Source organism: Chiloscyllium punctatum, chromosome 19 (assembly GCF_047496795.1).
Source record: "Chiloscyllium punctatum isolate Juve2018m chromosome 19, sChiPun1.3, whole genome shotgun sequence".
Lineage (NCBI taxonomy): Eukaryota > Metazoa > Chordata > Chondrichthyes > Orectolobiformes > Hemiscylliidae > Chiloscyllium > Chiloscyllium punctatum.
Window position 1 is genome coordinate 97905751 of NC_092757.1, and position 16050 is coordinate 97921800.

Here is a 16050-nt window from a genome sequence, read left to right on the forward strand (position 1 = left end):
CTCTGATGTTGACCTGGTACAGAACCAGAGCTGAAAATGTGTTGCTGGAAAAGCGCAGCAGGTCAGGCAGCATCCAAGGAACAGGAGAATCGACGTTTCGGGCATAAGCCCTTCTTCAGGAATGGCTTATGCCCGAAACGTCGATTCTCCTGTTCCTTGGATGCTGCCTGACCTGCTGCGCTTTTCTAGCAACACATTTTCAGCTCTGATCTCCAGCATCTGCAGTCCTCACTTTCTCCTGGTATAGAACCATACAGTGACATATATGCACAGTTTGACTGACACATTTATATCATAATCTGCCAGCGTCTGTCTCTCTCTGCAGTAAAAAGAGGGCTAAACTACAAAGGTTTGAATCCTGTAAGGCAGAGTTTGAGGCATGGTGGACTAAAAAAATGTATCCAACTATGCACTAAAGTCAATGAATGCTAACAAAGCAAACCAAGAGCCATAAGATGCCAGTGTTTATGCAAGTCCTAAAGCAACCTGTGTAAATGCATGAGATGCATGGCAGTCTTGTAGTATGAGATATTTTACAGCTCCAAAGTAGAGTGTTGAAGGTCAGAAACAGTGGCTGAGTTAGTCAGCCATAATAATGTGACGAGGCTGGTGCTTTGCAGATGCTGATTTTCATGATGAAAGGTCAAGGACAATGGTGGCCTTGATGGATGAGGGACCTCAAGCAGAAGAAACAGTTGTATGATGGCAGAGAGTGGTTTTCAATGAGCTGCAGCTGTAAAGTACCCACTCTGTTTTACCTATTGGATTTTTTGTTATCTTCTTACTAAAGGAAAGGACAATTGGAAGTGCAATGAGAATCTTGTGAGCTATATATAACTATTCATCTTGAAGTGTAAGAAATAAAGTGGATGAGCTTGAGGCTCAGTTGGAAATTGGCTGGTACGATGTTGTAGGGATAACTGAGATGTGGCTTCAGGTGGACAGGGCTTGGGAAACAAATATTCAAGGCTTTATGTGCACTTGAAAAGACAGACAGACGTGCATAGAGGTTGGAGTGGCCCTGTTGGTGAGGAATGATATTCAGTTCCTTGTGAGGGGGGACATAGAATCAGGAGATGTAGAGTCAATATGGATAGAGCTGAGAAATTCTAAGGGTAGAAAGACCCTAATGGGAGTTATCTACAGGCCCCCAAACAGTAGTCTGGATGTAGGGTGTAAGTTGAATAAGGAGTTGAAATTGGCCTGTCGCAAAGGTATTACTATAGTTGTTATGGGGAATTTCAACATGGAGGTAGACTGGGAGAATCAGGATGGTACTGGACCCCAAGAAAAAGAGTTTGTGGAGTGCCTCTGAGATGGATTCTTAGAAAGCTTGTACTGGAGCCTACCAGGAAGAAGGCAATTCTGGATCTGGTGTTGTGCAACGAACCGGATTTGATCAGGGACCTCGAAGTAAAGGAGCCATTGGGAGGGAGTGACCATAATATGACAAGTTTTAATCTGCAGTTTGAAAGGGAAAGAGAGAATCAGAAGCGTCAGTATTACAGTTGAACAAAGGGAAGTATGGAGCTCTGAGGGATGACCTGGCCAAAGTTCAATAGTCCAATATCTTGACAGTGGAACAACAATGGCAGGTATTTCTGTATGTAATGCAGAAGGTGCAGGATCAGTTCATTCCAAAGGGGGAGAAAGATCCTAAGGGGAGGCAGGAGTAGCTGTGGCTGATGAGGGAAGCTAAGGACTGTATAAAGATAAAAGAGAAGAAGTATAACATAGCAAAGATGAGCAGGAAGCTGGAAGACTGGGAAACTTTTAAAGAGCAACAGTGAATAACTAAAAAGGCAATACGTGGAGAAAAAATGAGATACAAAGGCAAACTGGGCAAAAATATAAATGAGGATAGTAAAAGCTTTTTTAGGTATGTGAAAAGAAAACAAATGGTTAAGACTAAAATTGGGCCCTTGAAGACAGAAATGGTTGAATTTATTATGGGGAACAAGGAAATTGCAGATGAGTTGAATAGGTAGGGAAGACACAAGCGATTACAAGCACAGATGTAATAATGGCTGAAGGACCTTGGGTAATGGATGAACTAAAGGGAATTTATGTTAGGCAGGAAATGGTGTTGGATAGACTGTTAGGTCTGAAGGCTGATAAGTCCATGGGACCTAATGGTCTGCATCCCAGGGTACTTAAGGAGGTGGCTCTAGAAATCGTGGGCGCATTAGTAATCATTTTCCAATGTTCTATCAGTTCAGGATCAGTTCCTGTGGATTGGAGGATGGCTAATGTGTCCCACTTTTGAAGAAGGGAGGGGAGAAAAAACATGGAATTATAGACCGGTAGCCTGACGTCAGTGGTGGGAAAGATGCTGGAGGCAATTATAAAAGATGAAATTACGACTCATTTGGATAGCAGTAACAGGATAAGTCAGAGTCAGCATGGATTTATGAAGGGGAACTCATGCTTGACTAATCTTCTGGAATATTTTGAGGATGTAACTATGAAGATGGACAAGGGAGAGCCAGTGGATGTAGTGTACCTGGACTTTTAGAAAGCCTTTGATAAAGTCTCACATAAGAGATTCATGAGCAAAATTAGGGTACATGGCATTGGGGGCAAAATACTGACTTGGATTGAAAATTGGCGTAGTGATAAACGGGTCCCTTTCGGAATGGCAGGCGGTGACCAGTGGCGTACTACAAGGTTTGGTGCTAGGACCACAGCTGTTTACAATATACATTAATGATATAGATGAAGGCATTAAAAGTAATATTAGCAAATTTGTTGATGACACATATCTGGGTGGCAGGGTGAAATGCGAGGAGGATGTTATGAGAATATGGGGTGACTTGGACAGGCTAGGTGAGTGGCCTTCATAACAAGAGGAATTGAGTACAGGAGCAAAGAGGTCCTTCTGCAGCTGTACATGGCCCTGGTGAGACCGCACCTAGAATATTATGTGAAGTTTTGGTCTCCAAATTTGAGGAGGGACATATCTGGCTACTGAGGGAGTGCAGCGTAGGTTCATGAGGTCAATTCCTGGAATGGCAGACTATCATATGCTGAAAGATTGGAGCAATTGGGCTTGTATACACTTGAGTTTAGAAGGATGAGAGGGGATCTGATTGAGACATATAAGATTATTAAAGATTGGGCACTCTGGAAGCAGGAAGCATGTTTCCGTTGATGGGTGAGTCCAGAACTAGAGGACACAGTTTAAAAATAAGGGGTAGGCCATTTAGAACAGAGTTGAGGAGAAACTTCTTCACCCAGAGAGTAGTGGATATATGGAAAGCTCTGCCCCAGAAGGCAGTGGAGACCAAGTCTCTGGATACTTGCAAGAAAAAGATGAATAGAGCTCTTAGCTTTAGTGGTATCAGGGGTTATGGGGATAAGGCAGGAACAGGGTCAGCCATGATCATAATGAATGATGGTGCTGGCTCAAGGGCTGAATGGGCTACTCCTGCACCTATTTCCAGCTCAGCATTGTCCCCATGACTTGTCCTACCTGCCTATCTTCCTTTCCACCTATCCACTCCACCCTCCTCTCTGACCTATCACCTTCATCCCACCCACATCCACCCTTTGTACTCTTTGCTACCTTCCCCACCCTCCTCCCTGACTTATCACCTTCATCCCCACCCATATTGTACTCTATGCTACTTTCTCTCCACCCCCACCCTCCTCTCATTTATCTTCAGGCATTCTGCCTGCATTCCTGATGAAGGGCTTTTGCCCAAAACATCGATTTTCTTGCTCCTCAGATGCTGTCTGAACTGCTGTGCTTTTCCAGCACCACTCTAATCCAGAATCTGGTTTCCAGCATCTGCAGTCATTGTTTTTACCTATTGTCTATTGCCTCTCAAGGGCAAGATCAGAAATTGGCATTTAAGGCTTGACAGAAAAATCGTTCAGGTTTGCTTGGCATTAAAAATGTGATTTAAAAAAAATACTCATCCTGTTTACTCAACTCACTTGCCTTTATTCTTACCACAAGGGTGGGAAAATTCTGCCAATCCGTTCTATTTTATTTTATATTCAGTACGTCTTCCTGTCTGTTGGCCCATATACAATGTATCTGCAATGCCACTGTCCTTTTAATGCCAAAGGATTTATTTCTGCTAACAAGTCCATTATGTCATAATTTGAAAGTTTTCAATTTCTTTACAGCCTAAGAACTCTGTGAAACTGTTTTTCCTATCTTCTGGAGTATATCATGAAAATATAGTAGACACTGGCAACACATCGTTGCAGTTCACAGATTGTAGTGTATTGGAGTCTCTACCTAGTGTCCTTTTGCCTCCCCCTACTCTATCAATAATTTGCACTGTCACCTTTCAGACAATAGAACTGATCTTTGAAGAAGGCAATTCACGCAATAATTTCTTACGTAGACTGGAACACCAAGTACAGAATATAAAGATTGTTACTGGTGAGCTCCAGTCTAAATTTAACTACTGACACAAAATGCAGGAATAATTCTGATTTAGTTTAGAGCATGCTGAAACTTGACATCTTATTTATATGCTTGTGTTTTTTTTATTAGGATATTGGTAAGTTCTCCCCTATATACCACTGACAACAGACATTATGGGAGAATAGAGAAATGCGATCTAAAAAGAAAATTATGTGAAGCTATCAAACTCACAGGTAATCCCTATCAGAACATGTTTATAGTTTACTGTTATTAAATTATGCACTTAAAACTTTTGGAATGATTTAAAAGCTTTTTAATGTTGCAAGACTTTTGTGAGACTCAAGAAAGTGTCCAACAATTAACCTAATGTTCATCGTGGACGAGAACATTTTTTGAAATATTTGTAACAAAGAATAAAATGGTAATTCTGAAAATGTAAACATGGGAGGAAAAAATAGAGGCTAGAATGGGAACCTAACAACATTATTAATGGAAGGTTTTTGATAGTCGGAGAGGAGAGTCGAGGCAGAGGAAACTGGACAGGGAGTTCCAGATGTCATGCCTTGTGAGCAATATGTCATGGAGTCAACCAGGAAGAAGTCTGGTAATGGGTAATGAGGCAGGTTTAATAAATGACCTCTGAGTAAAAACATCCCCCAAGAAGAAATTGTCATAACAGGAAGGAATTTAATATTCAGTTTGGAAGTGAGAAACTTGGGTCAGAAACAACTATATTTAACTTAAATGTAGAGAATTACAATGAAATGAGAATGCTGTTAGCTAAAGTAAATTGAGTGAGTAGGTTAGCAGGAATGACAGCAAATAGTGGCAAACATTTAAAAAGGTAATTCATGACTCTCAGCAAAAATACATCCCAGTAAGGAGGAAGAATTGATAAACCAACAAAGGCTACCCAAGGAAGTTAAGGAGAGTGTTGAATTGAAGGATTAAGCATATCAGGAGGCATAAGTCAGTGATAGTTCCAAAGACTGGGATAAATTCAAAATCCAGCAAAGGAGGATTAAAAAGATAATAAAAAGAGAGAAAATAAACAATGAGGGCAAACTAGAGAGAAATATAAAAACTGACAATATGAGATTCTTTAACCATATAAAAAAGAAAGGAGAAGTCAAAGTGAACATAGGCCCCTTAGAAAATGAATCTGGGGACACTGTCTAGGGGAACCAGGAACGATAATGGATCTAACCATATATTAGGCATCAGTCTTTTTTGTGGGGGATAAGTCGAACATTCCATTAATACTAAAGAATATAACGGAGGAATTAAGTATCATCATCATCATTGGAGAAATAGTGTTTGACAAGCTAATGGGTTAAAGTCCTTGGCCCTGATAGTTTGCATCCTACGATCCTAAAAGAGGTAGCTACAAAGATAGTGGATACATTGGCTGTAATTTTCCAAAATTCCTTGGATCCTGGAGAAGTATAGGATTGGAAAACTGCTAATGTGACACCCATTTTCAAAAAGGGACGAAGGCAAAAATAACTGTATGCTGATTAATCTAACATCTATTGTTGGAAAAGTATTGGAATCAATTATTAAAGAAGTGATAGCAAAACATTTGGAAAATCATAATCTAATAAAACAGCATGGCTTTATGAAAGGGAATTTGTATCTGACTAATTTGTTGGAGTTTTTTGAAGAGATGTGGATAGATGGGTCCCAGTAGGAGTGTTGTATTTGGACTTCGACAAGGCAATTGACAAGGTACTTCACAAAAGTTTAAGTTATAAGAAAATAACTCATGGGTGTTGGAGGTAGTATACTAGATAGAGAATTGGCTCACAGGCAGGAAACAGCAAATGGGGATGAGGAGTTATTTTTGAAGTTAGTAAACCATGATCAGCGGGTTCTTCAGTGATTGGTGCTGGGATTGCAACTGTTTACAATACAGAGGAACCTTGATTATCCGAACGAGATGGGTGGGCACTATTTCGTTCAGATAATCGATTATTTGGTTAATTGATTAAATGCCTTTCCTCTGAGGCTCGGAGTTTTCTGTAAAGTTTGCTCCCCATTCAGGAGACTAGGCAGCAGCACACTGCGTGCAAGCCCCCATCCCCTGCCCGCCCCCCCATCTCGTTCAACACAGCCCCCACTCCCATCCAACACTGCCCCCGCCGCCCCACCCTGTCCAACACTGCCCCCCACCTGCCCCGGCCCCATCCAATACCGCTCCTGTTCGTCCCCCAACCCTGACCAACACCACCCCTGCCCACCCCCCCAACCCCGTCCAACACTGCACTCCCCCCCATCCACCCCCACACCCTCTTTGGGGCAGCCGGACTGGACACTGACAACAAGACTGCTGCTGCTGCCTTTTGTGGGGTAAGTCTCTCACACACAACATTCTACTGCAACTTTTTGACAGGTTCCACCTTTATCCTGTACAGGACAACTTGGAGAGATTATCTGGGGAAAGTGAGTTTATGGTTAGCCCCTATGTAGAACTCCAGGGAAAGTGTGGGGAGAGAGAGAGGGAAGGAGATCAGTCATTTGGAGACAGTGCCTGTTTAATCATTGTCAACAAAAGATGCGATCAGTGTTGGAAACACGTCTTTGATGTAATATTTCTATCGGGACCTCAAGATCTCTTTCGGATAATCTTATATTCGGACAATTGATATTCGGATAATTGAGGTTCCCTGTATATATTAATGACTTTAAGGAAGGAAGAGAATGTACTGTAAATACATTTACACATGAAACAAAAAATATGTAAAAAGGCAAGTTGAAATGAATACAAAACATTTGCTGAGAGTTATTTATCAGATAAGTAAGTGGACAAATGGAGTACAATGTGGGAAAATGTGCATTTGTAAATTTTGGAAAGGAGGAAAAAAGAACACAATATTACTTAAACGGAGAAAAACTGCAGAAAGTTGCAATTTAAAGGGTTTTGGGGATACATATGCATGAAACACATAAAGCCAACATACAGGTGCAGCAAGTCATCAGGAAGGCTTTTATGGAATGTTGGCCCTTATTTCAAGTGGAGGTTGGAATATAAAAATAAAGAAGTTTTACTACAACTGTAAAAGGTGCTGGTGAGACAACAAATGGAGAACTGTAATTTTGGTCCCTTTATTGAAGGAAAGGTATTGTTTCCTCGAAGGCAGTACAAGGACTGTTCACTAGGATGATCCCTAGCATGGAGGGATTGTCTTACAAGCAAAGGCTAAAAAGGTTGGGACTGTACTGACTGGAGTTTAGAAGAATGAGAGGCAATCCCATTGAAAAATATAGGGTTCTTAAGCGACTTGACAGGGTAAATGCTGAGGGTGTTTTCTCACATTGGATAGTCTAGGATCAAAGGGCATAGTCTCAGAATAAAGGGGTGCAAATTTAAGACTGAAACAAAATGGGTTTTGAGTCTTTGGAACTCCTTGCTTCAGAGAAGTGTGAAAGCAGAATGCTTGTGTAAATTTAAGGCGGAGATAGACAGATAGATTCTTAATCATTTGGGGAATCAAGGATTATGGGAAAATGGCAGGCAAGTTGACATGAGGAATGTTGGATCAGCCATGATTCTATTTAATGACCATGTCTGCGGGGTTCAATGGCTCCTATCTCTTTTGGTCTTATGGTTTTAGAGCAGAGAGTACATTTGATTGCAAGCAATTACCAGTTCTGAATTACAGATTGTTGTGGAAATTAACTCGACTCGACTCAACTGCTAGCAAGAGCAAAAAAAAGCTTTATTTTTAACCTCCGCAGGGGGCCAATACACTTGGCAAAAACGCCTTGTGTAAGGGCCCTGAACAAATTTCACATATTTTTATGCTATTCTTATCACACACTCAAGGACAAAAGCTGGGAAACATTTGAGCTCCTTGTTTTTTCATTCCTTTGCCGTGGATATAATTGCTTACTGTCTTTATGTTTCCATTAGCTTTTTTGCTGAATTCTACTGCTTGCAAGGTCAGGTTGAATGTTTGCAAAGTTCAGCAAAGCCAAGCTGTCTCCACTGCAGAATTCAGCAAAGCGTTTGCAAAGTTCAGCAAAGTATTAAATTTAGCAAAGTATTCTCTTTCAGATTTCATAGTAAATGTTAATTTTGTTAATTTTCCATTACAAGATTAAATAGAAATCTTGTTTTAGAGGACTGAAGGTTTCCTGTAGGAATACAGGTGAGGATAAAATCATCAAGGAGAAGCTGAAAACATTTGGAGAGATTTAAAAACAAATGAGGACGAGGGTAACCAGTAGAGCTTGCAGTAATGGTTATATTTGGGAAGGGGAGGTCATGATAGAGAGGATTGGCGAGCCCGGTGGATGGTTGTTATGAGGTAAGATGGGAGGATCTTTGGACTGGAATTGGGACCCAATGAAAGATCAGTGAAAGATTAAAATGAAAATGATAAAGCCACTAAAGTTTGTCAGAAGAAACTGAAAGTCAGGACAGAGATGTCAATAATGTAGAAAGGAAAGAGAGCAGCTTTAGTAATAGCTTGCAAGTGGTGGAAGGGTATTGGCTTAGTGCTAAGCATCTATTGCCCTCTGCAGTGAATTCCCACACTGCCACCAAATTCCCTGAGCTAAATATTCACTCAGGCTGTGTCTCACTGCAGATGTGTTCACTCATTCCTGACCATGCATAGCTTATTGGCCATGTGCTTTCAACAGATCCTCTCTCAAATAGAACTGAGGTGAGTTAAGATGACTCACACTTGTTAAGCTTCCATAGAAATCACCACCGATTAAGGCCCTATTCAGAATTAAGGTGATTGACTGCTCAGTTTATGCTGCATTTCGTGACAGTGAACTGCTGGGCAATTTTCCACATTGTAGGATCAATCATGAACAATGGGAGGAATTGTGGACAGCTTTGGAACAGATAAAATAATGTTTATCTCTTTTATGCATGTTTTCTTGGTAGTGTGGATGTGCAGAGAGATCTTGGAGTCCATGTGCATAGACTTCTGAAAGTTGCAATCCAGGTGGATAGTGCTGTTAAGAAGGCATACGGTGTGTTAGATTTCATTTGTAGAGGGATTAAGTTCCAGAGCCACAATATCATGCTGCAACTATACAAAACGCTGGTGTGGCCACACTTGGAAAATTGTGTATAGTTCTGGTCGCCATATTTCGGGGAGGATGTGGAAGCATTGGAAAAGGTGCAGAGGAGATTTACCAGGATGGTGCCTGGTCTGGAGGGAAAGTCTTATGAGGAAAGGCTGAGAGATTTGGGTCTGTTCTCATTGGAAAGAAAAAGGCTAAGAGGGGATTTGACAGAGACATCCCAGACGATCAGAGGATTAGATAGGGTAAATAGTGAAAGTCTTTTCTCTTGAATGATGACGTCAACTTGTACGAGGGGGCATAACTACAAATTGAGGGGTGATAAATTTAAAACAGATGTCAGAAGCAGGTTGTTTATGCAGAGTGGTAAGGGTGTGGAAAAGCCCTACCTGCAAATGTAGTCAACTCAGCCACATTAGGGAGATTTAAACAATCCTTAGATTAGCACATGGATGATGATGGGATAGTGTAGGGGGCCGAGCTGAGAATAGTTCACAGGTCGGCGCAACATCGAGGGCCAAAGGCCCTGTTCTGCACTGTATTGTTCTATGTCCTATGTTCCTATTATGTAAAGTGACAATCTCTTGTTTTGTCTTTTCCAGAAGCTGAGAAATCTCGTATCAGGCCTGGCTTCACCATGGCTATCAGCTTTTTGCCCTCACAATTCTTGGTAAATATGAAATACTGCATAATACACTTGTTAATATAGATTAATGGGATTGTAGTAGCAAAGATACAAATTTGGCTGAGAGAGAAAGTAGAGTATGGTGGTGAATTGTTGCTTTTTTAGACTGGGAAATGTGGTGTTCACCAGAGCTTGGTATGAGAATACTTCCCTTTTTGATTACATATTAATGGTCAGGATTTGGGTGTGAATTGGATGATTTTAAAACTTACAGGTGAAACACAATTCTAAAATGTAGTGAGCAATGAACCATTGTAGTAACAAAGTAAGATGCAGGTCCATTATGCAGGGCAGATATACAGAGATGAAATTTAATGCAGAAAAGTGTGATACGATTAATTTGATAAGAAGAATCAGGAGAGTGTGAATAAAGTCTTATGGTCAAAATTGATGGTGTTCACAAAGTGGCATGAGCACGACAAGAGAGAATGCAAACAGATTAGAAAAGTTAATAAAAAAGACAAAAGATGTAAAATATTCTGCTGACACATAAATAAACAAAAAGGAAAAGCAGGATGGGAATAAAACATAAGAACATAGGATTTAGAAACAGGAGAAAGTCATTTGACTCTTCAAGCCTGCTCTGCCACTGAATAATATCATGGCTGATCGGATTGTGGCCTGAACTCCACATTCCTGAGTTCCCCTCCTCACTTCCTGATGTTGTCTTACTCCCTCACCCATAATTCTTGACTGACTTGTCTATCAAAAATCTATTCAACTTAGCTTTGAAAAAAAATTCAATGATCCATGCTCCATTGTGTCCCAAGGAAGAGAATTCTGCAGGCTCTGAAAAATCTCATCTCCATCATAAAACGGAAACCTTTTATTCTCAAATTGTGACACCGCATTCCAGTCTCCACCACAAGAAGAAATGTCCTCCAGAAATCCACCCTATTCAGTCCTCTTCTTACACATATGAGTCTGGGAAATTAGTAATGAATGATAAAGAGATGGCAGATGAATTGAACAGATATTTTGTGTCAGTCATCGCTAGAGAGGATTTGAGTAGCATTCCATAAATAGTTGTAAATCAGGAAGTGAAATGGAAGGAGGAAATCATGAAAAGTAGGGGAGTCAGACATGCTATTACCACTGAATCCCCGATGATCAACCTCCTGAGGGGAAGTGATCTCGAATTCTGCAACTCACTTCCTGTCTCCTCATTTCCTGACTAGCATTTACAAGACATATGTCAGGAGTGTAATGGAATAGTCTCCACTTGTCTGTATAAGTGCAGTATCAACAGTACTCAAGAAGCACGACACTATCCAGGACATGTAGCCCATGTGACTGGCATTACATCCATTCCCTCCAACACTGATGCTCAGTGTCAGCAGTGTGTACCATTTACAAGGTGCACTGCAGCAACTCACCAAGACTCCTTTGATAGCACCTTCTAAACCCATGAAACATAGAAACATAGAAAATAGGTACAGGAGTAGGCCATTCGGCCCTACGAGCCTGCACCACCTTTCAATACAATCATGGATGATCATGCAATCTCAGTATCCCATTCTTACCCTCTCCCCATACCCCTTGCTCCCTTTAGCTTGAAGGGCCCTGTCCAACTCCCTCCTGAATATATCTAATGAACTGGCCCCAACAGCTTCCTGTGGGAGAGAATTCCACAGGTTCACATCTCAGTCCTGAATGGCTTACCCCTCATTCGTAGACTGAGACCCCTTGTTCTGGTCTTGCCCAACACTGAGAACATTCTTCCCACATTGGGCCTGTCCAGTCCCATCAGGATTTTATATGTTTCTATGAATTCTCCCTCATTCTTCTAAATTCCAGTGAATACAAGCCCAGTTGATCCAATCTTTCCTCATATGTCAAGATTAGAGTGGTGCTGGAAAAGCACAGCAGGTCAGGCAACATTCGAGGAGCAGAACCCCCGATCCGCACCATCCACCACTCTAATCATGAAGTGCTTTGAAAGGCTGATCATAGCATTAATCAACTCCAGCCTCCCTCTAATCTTGACCCACTCCACTATCAGACCAACAGATCCACGTCAGATGCCATATCACTTGCCCTTCACTCCTCCCTAGAACATCTTGACACCAAGAATAGCTACGTAAGAATCCTCCTCATTGACTACAGTTCAGCCTTCAACACTATTATCTTCTCAAGAGCGATTACTAAACTTAGTGATCTTGGAGTAAGTCCAACTTTCTGCAACTGGACCCTCAGTTTCCTGACCAACGGCCCACAATCAGTGAAGATTGGGGACAATATTTCATTCTCACTAACACTCAACACTGGAACCCTCCAGGGCTGCGTACTCAGCCCCCTAACTGTACTCGCTGTACACCCATGACTGTGTCGCCAAATACCAGACTAATGCCATTTACAAGTTTGCTGATGACACTACCATAGTCGGTCAAATCTCAGATGGCGACGAAACAGACTACAGACAGGAGGTGGATGACCTGGAAAAATGGAGCACTGAGATCAACCTAGCTCTCAATGCCGGCAAAACCAGGGAACTCATTATTAACTTTCGGCAGGATGTTATTCATCCCCCTACACATTAACAGCCTAAAAGTGGAACGAGTGGAGAGTGTCAAGCTTCTGGGAGTGGTTAACCACAACAAACTTTATTGGACTCTTCATGTGGACACACTGGTTACAAAGGTCCAACAATGTCTTCTTCCTCAGGCAGCTGAGGAAATTTGGCACGACGGCGAATACCCTTGCTTTTATAGGTGCGCCATCGAGAGCATTCTGTCTGGATGTATCAGTGCCTGGTATGGCAACTGTACCATTCAAGATTGGAGATGGTTACAGAGAGTGGTGAACTTGGCCTGGACAATCATAAAAGCCATCCTCCCATCTATAGAATCCAGCTACCAGGCCCGCCAGCATTCTCAAAGATCCATCCCACCCTGGCAATGCTTTTCTACAACCTCTACCATCGGGGAGAAGGTACAAAAGCCTGAACACAAGCACCAGCTGGTTTCATAAAGTGTCTACCCTACAGTTGTTAGAATACTGAATGGAGTCACAAAAATCTTAACATTTGCCTGTACCTGTGTTTTTGTTTTTACTGCTACTTAACTATGTAATCTGCCTGTATTGTTCGCAAGACAAAGCTTTTCATGGTGCCTCGGTACACGTGACAATAAATTAAATTCAATTACTCCGATACTCAAATCCTCTCGCTATGAAGGAAACCATGCCATTATCTTTGCTCACTGCCTGCCTCACCTGCATGCTAACCTTCAGCAACTGTTAAATATGATACATAGGTCTTGTTGCACCTCGCCTTTTTCTAAAGTGCCACCATTCAGATAATAATCTGCCTTCCTAAATTTGACACCAAAGTGGATAACCTCACATTTATCTATATGATATTGCATTTGTCAAGTATTTGCCTACTTAGCCAGTCTGTCCAAGGCACCCTGCAGCCTCTTAGAATCGTCCTTACAGCGCACACTGCCACCCAGCTTAGTGTCACCTGCAAATGTGGAGATTGTGCATTCAATTCCTTTGTTCAAATCATGAACAGCTGAGCTTGCAGAACTGAACTCTGTGGCACTCCACTCATCACTGCCTGCCACTCTGAAAAGGATCCACTTATTCCAACTCTCTGCTTCCTGTCTGTCCATGTCATCCTTCACCTCCGATACCATGAGCTTCAATTTTCCTTACTATTCTCTTCTGTGGGACCTTTTTTGAAAGTCCAGATGCACAGAATCTACTAATTCACCTTTGTCTACTCTACTGGTCACATCCTCAAAAAAATCCAGAATTTTGGTCAAGCATGTTTTCCCTTTCGTGGACCGATTCTACACCACTTTCCAAATACTCAGTTATTACATCCTTAATGATTAAGCATTTTCCCCACCACCACTGTCAGGCTAGCTGGCTGATAATTCCCCCTTTTCTCTCTCTCTTCTTTTTTTCAACTGTGGAGTTACATTAGCTACCGTTGAGTCCATTGAAAGATAGACTCTTCTAGAGTGGAAAATGCTGGAATATAATCGTCAATGCTTCTACTATTTCTAGTGCCACTTCATTAAGTACTCTGGGATGCAGAGCATCAGGCCCTGGGGCCTTATCAGGTTTTAATCCCATCAGTTTCCACAATACCATTTCCTGACTAATAAGGATTTCCTTCAGTTCCTTCTTCATGTTTAACCCTCTGTCCCATAGCATTTCCTGAAGATTATTTATGTCCTCCTTAGTGAAGACAGACCCAAACTATATTTTCAACTGGTCTGCCATCTCTTTGTTGTCCATTATGATTTCACCTGATTTTAACTATGAGATTTTAACTCTAACATTTGTCTTTACCAGTCTTTTACTCTTCACAGATCTAAAGAAGCTATTGCAGTCAGTTTTTATGTTTTCTGCAAGCTTACCTTCATATTCTATTTTTCTTTCCAACTGAAACACTTTGTCTTCCTCTGCTGAATTTCAAATTTCTCCCAGTCCTCGGGTTTGCTGCTTTCTCTGACCTATTTTAATGCCTCCTGTTTGACTTTAACACTATTCCTGATTTCCCTTATTAGTCATCATTGAACCACCTTCCCTGTTTTACTCTTACACCAAACAGGGATGTACAATTGTTGTAGTTCATCCATGTGTTCTTTAAATGTCTGCTGTTGCCTATCCACTGTCAACCCCTTAAGTATCCTTGGCCAGTTTGTTCTAGCCCATGCATGCCTCATACCATCAGAGTTAGTTTTCTTTAAATTACGGACCCTAGTTTCAGATTTAATTGCATCACTCTCCATCTTAATGAAGATTTCTACCATATTCTGGTCAATCTTTCCCAAAGGATCTCATATCACAATGTTGCTAATTCATCCGCTCTCATTATACAGCACCGTCTAGGATGACTTGCTCTCTAGTTGGTTCCTTGACATATTGATAAAGGAAACCACCCCTCATACACTCCAGGAAATACTCCTTCATGGCATTGCTACCAGTTTGATTAGTCCAATCAATATGTAGATCGAGGTCACCCATAATAACTGCTCCATGTAAATCTAATTTCCTGTTTGATACAGTTCCCAACATCACAACAACTGTCTGATGGTCTGTGCACAACACGACTAACAAGTCTTTCCCTGTGGTGTTCTGCAGCTCCACCCATACAGATTCTGCATTGTCCAGGCTAATGTCCTCCCCTACTATTGTATTAATCTCTTCCTTAACCAGCAACACTATCCCACCACCCTTTTCTTTATGTCTGTCTTTCACAAATGTTAAATTCTAATCCTTGGTTGTGCTGGAGCTATGTCTCTGTGATCCCTGTTACAACATATACATTAACAACTGTTGCGCAGTTAATTTATCCACCTTATTGTAAATGCTCCACGCATTGAAACATAGAGCATTCAGGCTAAATTTTTTGACATTTATTGCCCTCTTAGAGTCATTGTGAAAAGTGGCCTATTTGATTGTCTATGGTTTCTCTGCCTTCCACTTTCACTTTTCCTTTTACTGTCCTTTGTTTCTGTCCCTACTCTACTTTCCTCCGACTTCCTGCAGTGGTTCCCATTCCCCTGCCATATTAGTTTAAATCCTCCCCAGCTTTACCAGTGAACACTTCGCCTAGGACATTGGTTCCAGTTCTACCAGGTGCAGACCGTCCAGTTTCTACTGGTCCCAACTCCCCCAGAACTGCTTTCAATGTCCCAGGAATTTGAGTCCCTCTCTCTTGCACCATCCTTCAAGTTACATATTCATCTTCACTATCCTGCCATTCCTACTCTGACTAGCACATAGCACTGGTAGCAATCCTGAGATTACTATCTTTAGGTCCTACATTTTAGTTTAACTCTTAACTCCCTAAATTCAGCTTCTAGGACTTCATCACTTTTTTTTAACCTACATCATTCATACCTACATCATGCACCACAGGGACAGAGTGAGGACTGCAGATGCTGGAGATCCGAATCAAACAGTGTGGCATTGAACAAGCACA

General features: G+C 41.5%; 1 protein-coding gene across 1 annotated transcript in view; it reads left to right on the top strand.

Moving 5' to 3' along the window:
* LOC140491253 (integrin alpha-E-like) overlaps positions 1-16050 on the top strand; it is a 344341-nt gene that overhangs the window by 37628 nt on the left and 290663 nt on the right. The window contains exons 3-4 of the mRNA XM_072589219.1: positions 4511-4614; positions 10027-10094. Of these exons, the coding sequence (XP_072445320.1) occupies positions 4511-4614; positions 10027-10094 (172 nt within the window). The remainder of the gene's footprint in view (positions 1-4510; positions 4615-10026; positions 10095-16050) is intronic.